Source organism: Acipenser ruthenus, chromosome 39, assembly GCF_902713425.1.
Source record: "Acipenser ruthenus chromosome 39, fAciRut3.2 maternal haplotype, whole genome shotgun sequence".
Classification (NCBI taxonomy): Eukaryota; Metazoa; Chordata; class Actinopteri; order Acipenseriformes; family Acipenseridae; genus Acipenser; species Acipenser ruthenus.
In genome coordinates this window covers 6,517,892-6,534,184 of record NC_081227.1, presented here as the reverse complement: position 1 = coordinate 6,534,184, position 16,293 = coordinate 6,517,892, and the positions used below count along the sequence as shown (strand labels likewise).

General features: G+C 48.4%; 1 protein-coding gene across 4 annotated transcripts; it reads left to right on the top strand.

Moving 5' to 3' along the window:
* The first annotated feature begins 684 nt into the window (after positions 1–684).
* On the top strand, positions 685–15,634 carry LOC117397423 (nuclear factor related to kappa-B-binding protein). 4 transcript variants are annotated; one of them, XM_059009778.1, is made up of 26 exons: positions 685–845; positions 1,163–1,332; positions 2,408–2,609; positions 3,012–3,139; positions 3,618–3,792; positions 4,012–4,113; positions 4,490–4,563; positions 4,642–4,726; positions 5,010–5,196; positions 5,473–5,584; positions 6,071–6,197; positions 6,326–6,403; positions 7,140–7,219; positions 7,549–7,595; positions 7,698–7,758; positions 8,167–8,341; positions 8,586–8,692; positions 9,191–9,314; positions 9,439–9,518; positions 10,284–10,468; positions 11,161–11,449; positions 12,144–12,353; positions 12,612–13,340; positions 13,769–13,875; positions 14,393–14,528; positions 14,931–15,634. In XM_059009778.1, the coding sequence occupies exons 2-26, from the start codon at positions 1,213–1,215 to the stop codon at positions 15,054–15,056; spliced, it is 3,846 nt and encodes a 1,281-aa protein (XP_058865761.1). In that variant the 5' UTR covers positions 685–845; positions 1,163–1,212; the 3' UTR covers positions 15,057–15,634. The 4 variants fall into 4 exon arrangements, with proteins under 4 accessions (XP_058865761.1, XP_058865759.1, XP_058865760.1 ...); XM_059009776.1 differs by having other exon boundaries at positions 1,149–1,332; XM_059009777.1 differs by lacking the exon at positions 685–845 and adding an exon at positions 854–955 and having other exon boundaries at positions 1,149–1,332.
* The last annotated feature ends 659 nt before the right edge of the window (positions 15,635–16,293 follow it).

Here is a 16,293-nt window from a genome sequence, read left to right as displayed (position 1 = left end):
CACCGCACCCCACTCTGTTGTGATCGAGACCTCTTTGTCCTGAATTAACTATTTAACATATACCAGTCACAGTAACACCAGCTCTGTTGTGAACTTATACTAGCTATGAAAAACAAATCTATTAAAATACGCAGTCAGACAGAAGGGGGTCTATTTCAATTATTTAAACAGATACGGCTGTTGATAATATCGGCTTCCTAGCTTTTGCCACAAATGATGCCCTGGTACTTTACACTAAGACCATAAAAAAAAGAGTAAAACAAAGTCATGCGGGTACCCATCAAAATACAATAAAACAAAATAAACGAGAAACAATATCGCCGCCCTAAAATGTATAAACCTGTCGGTTTAGCACCGTATCCCCCCATCCTCGGAAATAATGGACAATGAAAACTCTGACTGCAATTATTAAAATGACATTTCGAATCAATAAAAGGAAAATAAAACAACATTGGTTCACTTAAAATGATATCATTTGCAACTTGAATTAAGAGCCCATCAATGAATGGATTGCACTGTCCATACAATCTCAACTCTACAGACAGCAGCGTCTTGCGCCAGTGACTGATGATAACTGCACAGAGACTCAGGGGCGAGAACCAGCCAAGATTGATCTCAGATCCAATCTAACACATACGTTTTATTTTGCGGGTCACTTGGGTGGTCTGCACCACACTGAACAATGCAAGCAGCAGCTCACTCGCCTGCAACCTCGGAACGGAGTTTCTCCTTTGCTTGGTTGTAGGTACCGCAGAGTTTGAAATCGACCGGAAGTAGTCCGTCCGTGTTTTAATTCCCCACGTTCCTCCGTTTCTGCTTGGGTATTTCATTTCCTGGACTAAAAGGTAAATAAACCCTTTAAACATGACATATCCGGTATTTAACGTAGCGGTCAGTTACTCCCCCGGAGCACAGCGTAGAGCGGTAAATCAGAAACGGATTTCATTTTAATCAAGTAAGACTGCAGTAGGTTTGTGAAAGTAAACAGCGATCTTGTTTGGGTAATAATATAGACACACCGTGGTTCAGTTACCAAGTGGCGATAATTTAATTCCTCAATGAATATAAGTAATTATATGCATAACTAATTTTAGCTAACAGAAGATCTTTTTAAAAAAGTTCCTGTTATTATTATTAACGCCGTACAGACGGAGTACATCAGCCTTGCTGCGGACAGCGGCGTGTTTTGTGGTGCGGTGTGCATGCAGAAGGATGGACGCCCTGGATCACATGCTGACCGACCCCCTGGAGCCGGGGCACGGGGGTCGCATCATGGAGGACTGCATGCTGGGAAACACCAGGGTCAGCCTGCCAGAGGACCTGCTGGAAGACGTGAGTAGCAGCAACATCGCAGTGTGCTTCACTGTTTAAAATGAGGATCCTGCAGAACAGAAGCAGCCAGAGTAACACCGGGGGTCTCTGGTCTCTTGTAACCGTCCTCACAACGACCCCCAGTGAGGGATTGGATTCCCCTGCAGGGATGGAAATAAGACTCCTGTTGCATAGCTGTTTCACCCATTCCAGGTTTCAATACGAGCTTGATTAGCCACTGTGTGTAAGAAGCTCAGATGTGTCTTATCAAACTCACAGTGAAACCAGGAATGGATCAAACTGCTATGCAATGGGAGTCTTATTTGCATCCCTGGGGCTACATATAAGGTTTCCGGGTTCAACACTAGTACTATCCCTGAGGCCTGATGTTCTCATTTAAGCAGGGTGTATACATTATCAGCTCCTCAATCTGTTTAAAACTTGTTCCAATTAATAACCTACAGATGCAGGTGAGACACAGTCCTGTGTTAAAAGTCTTGTTATAAGTGTGATGAGTTGGTACCTGATTTTTGCAGGGGCTTTATTGCTTCAGTTCCAGGCACCTACCTGGCTGTTTGAACAGTGAATGAAGGCTGATGATTGGTCTTTGTGTGTCAGGGTTGTGTTGGTTAAATTCCGTGGGTGTGGAGGTTCTTGGTTGATCTCTCTCTCTCCCCCTCCCTCTCTCCCCCTCCCTCCTCCTCTCCCTTTCTCCCCCTCTCTCTGTCTCCCCCTCTCTCTCTCTCCCCCTCTCCCTCTCTCTCTCCCCCCTCTCCCTCCCTCTCCCCCCCTCTCCCCCTCCCTCTCCCCCTCTCCCCCTCCCTCTCCCCCTCTCTCCCCTCCCTCTCTCTCTCTCTCTCTCCCCCTCTCTCCCTTCCTCTCTATCTCTCTCTCTCCCCCTCCCTCTCTCCCCCTCCCTCCCTCTCTCTCGCTCCATCTCTCCCTCTCTCCCCCCCTCTCTCTCTCCCTTTATCCATCTCCCCCTCTCTCCCTCCCTCCCTCTCTCCCCCCCTCCCTCCCTCTCTCCCCCTCCCTCCCTCTCTCCCCCTCCCTCTCTCTCTCCCCCTCCCTCTCTCTATCTCTCCCCCCCTCTCAGCCGGAGATCTTTTTCGATGTGGTGAGTGCGAGCACCTGGAATGACGTGCTGTCGGACTCACAGCGGCAGCACCTCCTCCAGTTCCTGCCGCAGTTTCCAGAAGACTCCGCGGAGCAACGGGAGCGGGTGATCACAGACCTGTTCGGGGACGAGAACTTCCGCTTCGGGAACCCCCTGCACATCGCCCAGAAACTCTTCCGAGGTACGGGACCCCTCCCCTTCACCAGCTCCCTCCACGACCTCCATCACCATATCCATTCAGAAACACTAAAAGAAACTTCAGAGTGAAAATCTATAACTGTTTTTTTTTTTAATCATTTAAATTTTGAAGTAGAGAGTAAAAATCGCTATCGTCTACATACCAGCATACTTTTTCTATAGAGAAAACCTTTACTACCCAAATCTCTGTGCACTGTATGCTGCCTTGTTCTTAGGCATTTGTTCAGGGCACGTAGCTATTAGGTTAGCAATTCTACATCTGTGTCTACATCTGATTCAACAGAAACAGACTCAATGTGTAAAGTGCCTTCCACGTCAGGCGGCGTCCTACAGCACTGATGAGAAATAATATAAAGAAAAATAGCCTAATTATTTTTCTTCCCAGATGGGTACTTCAACCCTGAGGTGGTTCAGTACAGGCAGCTGTGCATCAAGTCCCAGAGGAAGCGCTACCTGCAGTCCCAGCAGCAGTATTACCACAGGCTGCTCAAGCAGATCCTCATCTCCAGGAAGGTATGACTGGCCTCCCTCTCACATCTCAGCTCAGATCTCCGGCCAGGCTTTAGCACTTTGTATCTACAGTATACAATACATCTTAGTCCTAATGTGTATATATATATATATATATGTGTACTGTATATGTTTTTGATGCACTAAAAGATTACATCAGATAATATCATTTAACATAATGAGCTGGATTCTGAAGCCAGTTATTCTAATCAAAGGAAAAATCTGCTATTGCAAGTCTGTAAAGTGAAGAATACTTACAAGCCCCTAAATGAAATGTCTTAAGTTGTTTAGTAACTGTATTGGGTGTGATTGTCCTTTATGAAAAAATTGCACGAACGCTGTAACGAGCTTTGAGAATCTGTGTTGAAAGCCTTGTTAAAAGGCAGTTGGGTGGTGTTGATTGTCTGCTTGTACGTGTATTGCAACGCTGTCTGTCTTGTGCGTTGTCATGTCCTGGTTCCCTGACGCTGCCTGTTTTTAGGAGCTGCTGGACTCGGCGCGACGCAGCGGGCCCGATCTGGTTCTGAAGCGCCGGTACCCCTCTGCTTCGACCCGGCCCGAGGAGAGGGAGCAGAGGGCCAAGAGACGGGTGGCCAAGATCCTGCGGGAGGTGAAGGAGGATTGCGGGGACAGCGCCCTGTCATCCGATGAGGAAGGTACGGGAGAGCCACTCCGGGAATGATTCCAGAGTCACCCTGGATTATTCTTTCTTCTTTTTTAAATAATTAAAAAAAAAAAAAAAATGATTGCATGAATGTATATATTTATTTTAAATTAAGCCTGGGGTGTGAAGATGGATATCTTATTTAAACTGTAGCCAAAGCTAAAAGATATGTAAACCATAGAACAAGAGCACATCTCTCTTCCCTCCCCAGACCTGGGGTCCTGGCTGCCCCCCTCTCCCCTGCACCCCTCAAACCTCAGCGTGTCTCTCAGGGTGGTCCCGAGCCTGTCCACGCAGGATATGAAGACCACAGGTGAGAGACCCTCACCACGACACCCAGGACTGACACCCTGATAGGAAAAGCACAGATCAGAGAGATGCGACTTTGCATTTCAAAATCAGCACAGCGAGTTAATAAGCAGCTTATGAACAGACCTTCACAAAATCTTAAGAACAGCGTACTTAATACAAAACTATTAAACGTTTTATAGTGCTAAATTTAGAAATGCATAAAGAAGCTTAATAAGTTTGATGAGAAACATTTAGTCTAGAAGTCTTTCTCAATGTCTTCAATTGATACAAAAAAAAAGAAATTATTATCATGTCCAGACCAGTTCATTATGAGTTTGATGAAAAACATCATCAGTAGAATGATAGATTATTTAGATTACTCCCTGCTTCTCCTACAGAAAAGCCAGAGCTGGGGGATGGAGATTTGAAGCTGATGCTGAAGAGACAGAGAGAGAGAAGGAAACGGCAGCCGGTAGGTATAGCGTGTGATCCTGGTAAAGCCCGGATATCAAACAGCAGCACATAATTCTGTCTGTCTGTCTGTCTGCAGGACCGCCCTGATCTGATGACGTCAGACCTCAACTTGAATGACATCATGACTCGCGTGAACGCAGGGAGGAAGGGCTCGCTCGTAGGTGAGTGCGTGGGACTGGGGGGCTGGAACTGGGAGACCCTTCCATCAGTTCCCTGATGAACTGAGGGAATTAAATGAAGTCGATCGTTTTGTACAACGTGAAAAACTGATTGTCAGGAATAGATATGAATTAATTAAGAACCTGCAGTGGAGGATTTGCGATGCGTATCTCAGAACAGTTTCGTAACAATAATGTAATTAGTGAGAGAGAGGCTCTAGGTAATTTCAGTGTATTTGAATATGTTTGGTTCTGCGTATTGCCAACCCCACCCCTCCCCTCGCAGCGCTGTTTGACTTGGCAGTGCCCAAGAAGAGGCTGAAGGAGAAAGACAAGGAGGAGAAAAAGAAGAAGAAGATGAAGCTGATCAAACAGGAGCCAGAAGACTCTCCCGAGCTGCTGGGGGTCCCAGAGTGCCCCCCAGCTCCCCCCGAGCCCCCCCCTGCCCCAGTGCTGCCGGTGGTCAAGGAGGAGTGAGTACAGAGCCTTGCGGTGTGACTGTGTAACCCGGGAGTGTGCAGGGGTGTGGGTGAACTAGCTGGCAGAGAAAGACAAAGAGAATCGTTTTGCTTTATTCTCAGATTACTGAACCTCTCACCTCTTTCTCCCTCCTTCTCCCTCATCCTATTCTCCCTCCCTCTCCCCTTCACACTCCCTCATTTTCCTATCCCCCTTTCTTCTCAATCCCCCCCCCCTCTTTCTCTCCATCTCCCTCTCCCCTCACCGCTCTCCCCTCTGTGTTGCTGCAGGCCCCTGGAGGAGGTGAAGGGCTCTCCTCTCTTTGTGGAGGAGATCGCAGTGAGCTTCTTCAGTCTGCTGGAGGAGATCCTGCATCTGGAGTGCCAGGCCAGCTCAGCTACGGTACGCAGCCCTGAACACTGATCTCTGTGTCGCCCTGCGCCAGGGAGATGAGCGGCAGTATTATAACGGCTCCCTTACTCCATCCTGTGGCCATATGCGGCAACTACCACGTTTCCATTTCATCATGTTCATAACATAGGAAAAGTAACCCTGTCAAGCTCCAAGCAGGATTGCATGTGTTACCCTGCAGGTTGAGCAAACACTAACCCAGTCAAGCTCCAAGCAGGATCACATGTGTTACCCTGCAGGTTGAGCGAACGCTAACCCAGTCGAGCTCCGAGCAGGATCACATGTGTTACCCTGCAGGTTGAGCGAACGCTAACCCAGTCGAGCTCCGAGCAGGATCGCATGTGTTGCCCTGCAGGTTAAGTGAACGCTAACCCAGTCAAGCTCCGAGCAGGATCACATGTGTCACCCTGCAGGTTATTGATTGTGTTATTATGCCCTGTTGGTTGTCACTGCTCCCCTCTCTCCCCACCCTGACAGATAGAGGAGAAGGTTCAGCAGTGGCAGGCCTCCCCAGCCAGCACACTGAACCCGTGGTTCTCTGCTGCACCCAACTGGGCTGAGCTGGTACCGTCAGCACTGCAGTTTCTGAGTGGAGAAAGCAAAGGTGAGGCTCTCAGTGGAATCATTCACTGTGTTTATATGCATAAGGAACACATTCCTTTCGTAAGTGTGTTTGAGTCTGAAAACAAGCCCTGACTAAGTGACTCTCCCTCCCTCTCGTTCTCTCTACAGCGGGAGTCATGGCTCTGCCTAGTGGCTTCACCCCCTTTGTGGAGTTCAAAGATCGGACACAGCAGTGGAAGTGGATCAGTAAGAGTCATCTATCTATCTATCTGTCTCTATCTATCTATCTATCTATCTATCTATCTATCTATCTATCTATCTATCTATCTATCTATCTGTATATCACAGGGATGGATATGAGACTCCTGTTGCATAACAGTTTTACCCATTCCAGGTTTTACTACAAGCTTGCTTAGCCACAGTGTATAGGCAACAAGCTTGGGTGTGTCTTATTAAACTCTTAGTAAAACCAGGAATGGATCAAACCGCTATACAATAGGAGTCTTATTTTTCTTCCCTGAATTGCAGTCTATTCATTAATTTGTATCTCTATCTATATATTCTATTCTATCTGTTAATCTGTCTATCCTGTCTATCATATTGTCTGCTCACTCTGTATCTATCGCTATCTGTATTCTTTTGATCTGTCTGTCTGTCTGTCTGTCTGTCTATATGGATCTATCTATATGGACCTATCTATCTATCTATCTATCTATCTATCTATCTATCTATCTATCTATCTATCTATGTCTCTATTTACCTGTCTATTTATATCTATCTATCTATCTATCTATCTATCTATCTATCTATCTATCTATCTATCTATCTATCTATCTATCTATCTGTCTGTCTGTCTGTCTGTTTGTCTCTGTCTATCTCAGTCTGCTTATCTCTTTGTATTCTGTCTATCTATCCATCTATCATATGTCTTTATACCTGATGAAACCTGACCTCCCCTTCTCTCTCTCTCTCCACCCTGCAGTCCCCAGCCAGGACGGTGAGAAGGATCTCGGTATGCTCTGCCAGCTGTGGCTCGAGACCAAGGACCAGCCTGTAGTCAAGGTGTGTCTGAGATTCACATGCACAGAGCCATGCGACTAACCTCAGCAGCACGCTCCACCAATCACAGTGCTGCCCTCATGAAGTGGAACCAATCAAAACCATGTTTGAAGCTGCTTAGTATTTAATTGCTGAGCATTTCATTGGTTGGTCAAGTTGATCGCTCAGGAGATTGCATGGAAATCAGGGTGTGTTATTGGTCAACAAGGGGGTTGCACCAAATGACATGCCCAGGTCCAGAGACATTGCAGGGCTCTGCTGGTCAGGTTCTGCAGTCTGCTCCATGTGCAGAGGCTCAGTGATGGGAACGTCTCCTGTTTTGTTTCTTACAGCAGGAGAGTGAGGAGCTGTCAGACTCCATACCCCCCACCCCCAGAGTGTGAGTAGGGTTTCTGTCTCCCCCAGTGGTTATTTATAATAATGGTAGGTTATTGGCAGTGTTGTGAGGCCATGTTGACGCTGGTGTGTGTTTTCAATGCAGACGGACGGACTATGTGGTGCGTCCCAGTACTGTAGAGGAGAGACGCACCTTCCAGGAACAGGTGAGCTGCTGCTTGTTACTCCTCTCTCTCTCACTATCACTCTCTCTCTCTGTCTCTCAGTTTCACTCTGTCTCTCACTTTCTCTTTCTCACTCTCAATCTCTCTCTCTCACTTTCTCTTTCTCTCTCAACATTACTCTATGCAGTTCCCTTTCTTTTCCTATGCTTACAGTTTCTCTATGCCTTTATTGCATTTATAACGAGGTCTGACCTACACCTCTGGGATTCGCCATGGTAATCTGTGCCTCCCCTGCTTTCACTATGCTTACACTATCATAACACACCAAGAAAGGCTTCTCATTGAAACGTTGTCTAAAGGTATTACAAGTCTGTCCTGTATGCTTTGCTGCACTGTGCTGTGCTTCTCCACGGCACAGGGCAGCTTGCTGACTCCTCTCCCTCTCCCCAGGAGCGGCAGCGCTATGACCAGCCTCACAAGGCCTTCACCTTCCGCATGCACGGGTTTGAGTCCGTGGTGGGGCCTGTCAAGGGCGTGTTTGACAAGGAGACGTCCCTGAACAAGGCCAGAGAGCACTCCCTGCTGCGCTCGGACCGGCCAGCCTACGTGACCATCCTCTCGCTGGGTGAGTGCCAGGAGCAGGACCTGGAGATCCCAGGGATGGGACTTACTATGAGCTTGATCAGCCACAGTGTATAGGGAACAAGCTCAGGTGTGTCTTACTAAGCTCCTAGTAAAACCAGGAGTGGATCAAACTGCCATGCAAGGGGAGTCTTATAATCAACTATGTTGCTTATCCATTATTATAACAGTAAGAATATTAATAGAAAGCTGTCTTTTTTTATATGCCTTTGATCTCCCCCCTGCAGTGCGCGACGCTGCGGCCAGGCTGCCCAATGGAGAGGGCACTCGCGCGGAGATCTGTGAGCTGCTCAAGGATTCGCAGTTCCTAGCACCGGAGGTCACCAGTGCTCAGGTGAGACACAGACACACATGCAGATGCACACAAACAGGCATGTTTATAGTGTTCATGAAGAGGACTTTGCATTGACTCCCATTAAGTGTGGGTTTCCTGTTTTAAACTGTTCTATTACTGGTGCTGTGAACTGCAGCGGATCTACAGCTTACCAAGGGGGAATATATTTTAAGTTCCAGGATTTGCCGATGCAGCGCTTGGCCAATTGTGCGCCGCCCCCTGGGAACTCCCGGCCATTGTCGGCAGTGGCATAGCTTGGGACTTTTTGACTGAGAGACAGTTTAAACTTTTGCTGTGTGTTAAATACTGAATGGGGCTGAATTTAGAAATACTAAAATAAACTTAAATTCAGTGACAAATGTTTCCCCTAGGAGTCTTTTTCAATGTCTTTGTTGTTTGTTTGTGTGCATCTGTGTGTGTGTGTGTGTGTGTGTGTGCCTGTGTTCATGTACCTGTGTGTGTGTGCCTGTGTTCATGTACCTGTGTGTGTGTTTGCAGGTGAACACAGTGGTGAGCGGAGCCCTGGACAGGCTGCACTATGAGAAGGACCCCTGTGTGAAGTACGATATCGGACGCAAGCTGTGGATCTACCTGCACCGCGACCGCAGTGAAGAGGAGTTCGGTGAGGACAGCGCTTCTGTACACTGAATTGTATTCATGGGGATTGAATTGTCTTCTTGGTCTGTGATCGGTAAGTGTGTCCAGCAGCCAGGAGTGTAACCCCACTATCCGTGCCTGTCTTTCAGAGAGGATACACCAGGCACAGGCTGCCGCTGCCAAGGCGAAGAAAGCCCTGCAGCAGAAACCCAAGCCAGCCCCGAAACCTGTGAGTGGAAACTGAGCTTAAAATCCTGTATTTAACCAGGTGGAGCCAACATGGGGAGTGTGACGAGCAGCATGGGGAGTGTGACGAGCAGGAGTGTGATGAGCAGCACGGGGAGTGTGATGAGCAGGAGTGTGATGAGCAGCACGGGGAGTGTGATGAGCAGGAGTGTGATGAGCAGCACGGGGAGTGTGATGAGCAGCACGGGGAGTGTGATGAGCAGGAGTGTGATGAACAGGAGTGTGACGAGCAAGAGTGTGACGAGGAGTGTGACGAGCAGGAGTGTGATGAGCAAGAGTGTGATGAGCAGCATGGGGAGTGTGACGAGCAAGAGTGTGACGAGCAGGAGTGAGACAAGCAGGAGTGTGATGAGCAGCGCAGGGAATATAACACCCCTAGTACAGTGCTCCCCCTTTATAAGGAGCTCTTTTATACAGCAGAATCGGTTATAAGGCAGCATTGTGCTGGCTTCCATTACAGCAGCACTTTTCTACTTGTTAGAAGGCAAACACAAATAGCACGGTCTTGTAACTATGGCGCCCGACTAGTGTTATAAAGGGGGAGCACTGTATGCATTTGGTTAAGTCTCGGACACAAAAAGCCCTTTGAAAGTTGAAAATGTGGTGGTGTTGTAGTGGTTACTAAGGGAATCAATAAATCCCTACTAAGGGGTTACAAATAAGTAGCGCTATGCAGATACGCCACTGTGTGACCCACCCGGATACTTCTAATATAAACTATATGCAATAAAGTCTGCCTGTGTTGCAGAAGTCCAGCAGTAAGGAGGGAGGACCGAAGACACCAGGAGGGGGTGCCGGTGAGCAGGCTGAACCCGGGTCTCTACAGAGCAGCGTCTCGTCCCAGCCTGCCACCCCCAAATCACCCACACCCCCCTGCGCCTCCACCCCCAGCAAGACTGCAGCCAGTGCTGAGCCAGCCAAGACCAGCCAGAGGTAAGCCCAGCTCAGTGGCTGTACCGCAGGGGACAGGATCACAGGAAACAGAGTGACAAGCAGACAGACTGGGAGTGTGCCATTGACTGCCGTGTAATTATTATCTGCTTGTACCACTGCTGACTCAGACCAGGTTTAAGCAAGGCTAACTTAATGAAATTGTATTATTTTAAATGTTATTTATTTATTATTTAACAGTGTTATCATTTCAAAGCGTTTCCGCCAATCCGTAATGAACTCGTATTGTTTGAATGGAGGGAAAAAAAGACTACGGGCAAACGACTTGCTCTTGGTAATTCAGTAATGTGGGGTCTGTTAAACACTCGAGAGATTTTTTGAAACTTCAGTTGAATTACACTCAGAAATGTTCAATTGAGTTACACTCAGAAATGTTTGTAGAAGAGTGCTATGCCTTTTCTTTGGGTATTACTACATTTTCTACCATTGAGAGTTTTTATAGTTAAAAATCCACTTTCAATTCTGCATGTAAACCAGTTTGGAGCTGGAATCAGTTTTTTATTTTAAAGGCAGTTCATGTGCACGCAGGTTCATAAGCACCGAATCCTCTGAACCCCTAGATGTAAACTGCACCTTTGTTTTGGGATTCAGTAAGATAGATTCCTTGCATGTGCAGAGGTGGTACGAATCAGACTTTGATCTCCGGATCCTCATGTTGTTTCTGTGGTTTCCAGTGTGCTGCTGGTCTCTCCGTCCTCGATGCCCCAGCTCAGCTCTGTCCTCTGCACCAGTCAGCCCTCCCCTCTGCCCCCTCATCAGCAGCCCCCCCACCAGGCCGGGATGCAGCCTGCAGCGCGGGTGGTGGCACACTCAGTCACCAGCACTCTGCCGCAGGTGAGGGTGGTCACTGCGCAGGCTGGTCTCACCACCTCACCCGGCAGCCAGCAGGCCTCGCTGGTTCACCAAGGGCATCAGCAGATCAGAGTGCCAGTCACAGTGGCACACAGCAAGGGCATCACACAGGTAACAGATATATAGATAGATAGATGTGCGTGTACTGTACATCTACAAGTAGAAATGGTGTCTTTGTAGTCGTGCATGCTGTCATCCATACCTAATGAGCACTCGCATTTAGAAATACTAAAAGAATGTTGTTGAATTCCTTTGGTCTCTAAAACCGTTAACCAAGTCGTGCAATGAAAAAGTAAAACTAACATTCAGACTCTGTAGTTAAACACCTGCCTTGCGCTGATCAGTATGGCACGTACTCAGATGAACTGCTCAGACTAGATGACTTAAGCACTGAATGAATTAAGTAACTGATACCTCTCTTCAGTTCAGTTTAATCGTTTTTGAAGATGTAAGTTGGACCGTGTACATGTTCAAACTTTTCTAGTTAATAAATGGATGGTTGGATGGGACTGACCTCCTCAGACAGCGATGCCTCTCAGTTTAGTTTACTCCCTGCTGTACACTTGTATCCATTCCTCGGTTTCAGAACTCCCCTTGTTTAGTTATGAAATGATCAAGTGAACAGTCACGCCCCTGATGATAAATCTGCTTTGAATGGACCGATTCTCCTCACAGCATGAATGTGACGCCTGTTTGTACGTCTGTGCTAATGGGAGTAGCTCCACAGATTGGCTCCGGTCTTTTCAGTAATGTGCTTCGTCGTGGGTAGGGCTGGTCTGACAGCTCGTTGTTCTGCTCTCCTCAGACGGTGGTGACTCTGCCCTTGCGCACTCAGTCCGCCGGGAGCCCGGTGCAGGTTCAGGCCTCTCGGACACAGACGAGCATCACGGTGACCGGCCTGGCATCGGCAGTGACCGTCACCAAATCCTCTCTGAGCTCCCCTGGCAGCCCGGCACACACCTCCACACCTAGCACCGTCCTGCAGAGCATCGCGGGGCAGAACATCATCAAACAGGTACCAGAGAGGGGAGGAAAGGAGAGAGAGCGAAGAGATAGGAGAGAAGAGGAGGATGGGGGAAGTTGGGGAAAAGGAAAGGGATTAGGGGATTGGAAAATACTATAAGTGTATACAAATGTCAATGTGAAAAAAATAGTATTTTTTTTAGTTTGTTAATTAGTTAAGTAAGTCAGTAAATTGGTCATAATTGAATTGAACTCAATAGTAAAAAGCTATTCCACCCTCTCTCCTCCCTTCCTCCTCCTTCCCCCCCAGGTTGCCATCACAGGTCAGCTGGGCATGAAGTCCCAGGCAGGAGCTGGCATCCCTCTGACCGCCACGAACCTGCGTATCCAGGGCAAGGACGTGCTGCGGCTGCCCCCTTCCTCCATCACCACGGACTCCAAGGGGCAGACGGTGCTCCGCATCACTCCAGACATGATGGCCACGCTCACCAAGTCCCCTGTCACAACGGTCAAGCTGACGCCGGACATGCTGAGCGCCGCAGCGGCCGCAGCTTCCTCGGGGGGCAGGCCTCTGTCCGCCACTCTGCACGTGACGTCATCCTCCGCGGCCGAAACGGTCTCCGCCATCAAGGCAGCCTGCAGCTCCATCGGCGGGGGTGCCACCAGCCTGGTCAAATCGGAAGCCGCCTCAATCCGTCTGATGCCGGCGCTGTCCGTCACCATGGCCGACCAGAAAGGCAAGACCATCGCGGCCGCCACCTCTGCCGACACCAAGCCGGCCACCACCATCCGCATCATGCCAGGCCTGGGGGTCATCCCCCAGAAACCGGGCCAGACCATCACCGTGGCGACGGCTGGCGGCAAGCAGGTGCCAGCGTCGTCGGGGGCCCCCGTTTCTGGGGCGGCCACGGTAACCATAGCGACCGGCAGCATGGGCGGCCACAAGGGGGGCACTGGCACGCCCTTCTCGCTGGGGGCGGGAACGGCCACGATGAGGCAGGTGCCGGTGAGCGCCACGATGGTGTCCACCGCACAGCAGGTGAGCCACGCTCTTGTAGCTGCACCACGCATCAATCTGAATTTGTCCCTCTTTGCTTAAAGATAATACACACCTGAATGAAACTGAGTGATGAGCAATGCTAACAGGCATGTGGGACACTCTGATTCCTACAATATAGTCTTATATAAAGTCTGCTGTATGAATCCAGCAGGAATCAGAGCTGTACTATACTATAGAAGGTGCAATGTGTTTTTACAGTGCAATGCAGTGCAATACAATGTTTAGGGATGTAACGATACACGAATGTTGCAATATGGTGAGCTATGCTGTGCTTGTGGTCTGGGGTCCCGATACGGTAGATCATGTAAAGAAAGCCTCGCAGTTCATCGGCACACAGTGAATCGCTGCGCCCCTGTGGGTGCCGCTGCGGACGTGACTGTACAGTGTGTGTTTCTGTGTTTGCTCAGGGGAAGCTGCCTGCTCGCATCACTGTGCCTCTCTCTGTGCTCAGCCAGCCTCTGAAAGGGAAGAGCATGGTGACAGCACCCTTACTCAAGGGCAACATCGGGACCAAGTGAGTGCCACAGATACAGTCATTCGAATGGTGCAGGTAATCCACGGTGTGTGTGTGCAGAGAGTGTCTCTCGTTTTATAAGAGATGTCACCTCCTGCACTACACACGACTTTTCAAACTTCTTATAAATCACAAAAACGAAGATTGGATCGGGAACTGCTCAGAAACAGAAAAATGTGCTGCTGCTGTTCTAGAATTGCCATGTTCGTTCTATGCACGGGTTGACATCAATCCACAAGAAAGCATTCATTTATAGATGGTTTTGTGCGTTAGCTATGAGTTTTCGTTACAGGAGATTGAACTAGTTCAGATTTTTAGTATTTCTTTTCCCCCAGATTCATTTATAGCTCATGTGTTGATTTGTTTTTTTTTTTTTTAAACAGAATCTCGTTTTGGACTATTTAGAAGACACACAAACACACAGACAGACACAGAGACACAGAGACACAGAGACACAGAGACAGACACAGACACACGGACGATCTGAATGAGTGGCTGTGTTCTCTTTTGTCCGCAGTATCAGCAGTCTGGGCAGGAATATCATTCTGACCACGATGCCAGCAGGAACCAAGCTGATCGCCGGGAACAAACCAGTCAGCTTCGTCACGGCCCAGCAACTCCAGCAGCTGCAGCAGCAGGGCCAGGCCACGCAGGTCAGTGAGCCATTGATTATTCATTGATTATTGATTGAATTACAGGGAAGCCCGAACTGACCAGCGGTCTCGCCTTTTAGTCCTCGTGTGCGATCAGCTCTGAACTCCTCACTCGCTCCCTGTGCTTCATCACTGAATCAAACCTCAAAAAACTTGAAATACTAAAAGAAACTAAATAAATTCAGTGAGAAATGTTTAGTCTTTTTTCAACGTCTGCAGTCGACTTCTAGTCATTGAGTTTCTTCAGTTTCTTTTAGTGTTTCTAAACTTGAATCCCAGTTGCCTGCTTTTCCACTGTGGGCCAGTTGCCCATGCAATACATTTATTGCGGAGGGGGTAATCTGCATGCAGTTTGACAGCAGTTTTTTATTTTCTTTTTCTTATTTCTCTGTCGTCGTTCAGGTTCGAATCCAGACCGTCCAAACTCAGCATCTGCAGCAGAGAACCGCCTCGGGCTCCCCCAAACCGGTCTCCACGGTTGTCGTGACGACAGCACCCTCCCCGAAACGGACTCCGGACCCTCAGTAGAACCACAAACCCACCCTTTCCCCGCCAGGACAAGAGGCAAGCCTGCCAGCGAGGGCATGCTAAACCAGGCAAGGAGTCTCCCAGGAGCTGGCAAGGCAATCACTGGTGCTTAATGCAGGCTGTAGCCCTGCACCCCAGTGACAGAATAGCGGGTCTGACATGAGTCATACTTCCAGCTGAATCTGTATTGTGAAGTCCCTGCCTTGCGATACCAGGGCACTTCTGACAGTTTTGTCGCGTTGTTAATCTACATTATGTCTGTATCTCCCCACACTTCTTTTCACAGAATAATGTATCTCAAGCAATGCACACAGGCGCTTTAGCCAGTGTGTCTGTTTTTTGTGTTTTTCACACGACTCGCTGTTATTAAGACAGAGCACACACATTTTTTTACCCAGTCTCTGCTGTCGTGCTTGCCATGCTGGAGGTCTGCTTTCATTCCTCGTTTGAAAGACCTGTTTGTGATTGTGTTTAATTCCCTGTGGGGGGTGTGTGTTAAAAGGCTAAAGTGTTTCAAATGCAAAGAGAAGAAGAAGGAGAATTATGTTTAACAGTGATTAAAAATGAACGGAACCGCATTGTTTTCATGTTGCTTGGAGTGGTTTATGAGGCTGTTGTTGCGCGGGGTGGTGTTGAAATACAACGCCATTGTGTGGGTGTGTGGGTGTTGGCCCGGTACTCCAAGGTATTCTGTTCCCTTGTGAAAAGGTTTCTGTCCTGTTTCATTCAGAGCTCAACTCATCAGGCGCATTCCTCAAGCACGTTCTTTTGTAAAAGTGTAGGTGCGATTTGCAGCAGATCTTTTATCTCAGTTTTGAAGATCTGGTAATTGAGGACAACAGTTTGTTACCTGGAGACCACAAGCTAATTCTAGCTCTGGGGTTGCTGGGCTGTGTGGTAGACTTTGGCACAGTTCCCCAGGTAGGTACAAGGCTGTATCGTGAGCCTGCACTATCGTCTGTTACAGGAAAGGTGTTTATTTAAGAGTGAAAAACCAGATGGACTGGTTAGAAGAGGTGTCACAAGGTGGGGTGCCCTGACGACAAACTGCAGGAACACACACAGTCTCCAGGGGAGAGGGGAAAAGAATGCTTACTGACTGAGCTGAGGGGTTCAGCATTGAGGAGCAAGGTCCACCCGAGGCATTAACACGCTGTAGTGACTGAGGATTCAACCCCAGGGCTGAGGTTGCAGAGACCACTACCCTCCAAGTTCTGTGCTAAAAGATGATGTAATT

Excerpts from the sequence above, each read along its gene's own strand:
- LOC117397423 (XM_059009778.1), top strand. The coding sequence starts at position 1,213 with ATGGACGCCCTGGATCACATGCTGACCGACCCCCTGGAGCCGGGGCAC. Across the intron at positions 8,693-9,190 it reads CGGAGGTCACCAGTGCTCAG|GTGAACACAGTGGTGAGCGG; the intron begins GTGAGACACAGA and ends GTGTGTTTGCAG. Across the intron at positions 12,354-12,611 it reads GGCAGAACATCATCAAACAG|GTTGCCATCACAGGTCAGCT; the intron begins GTACCAGAGAGG and ends CTTCCCCCCCAG.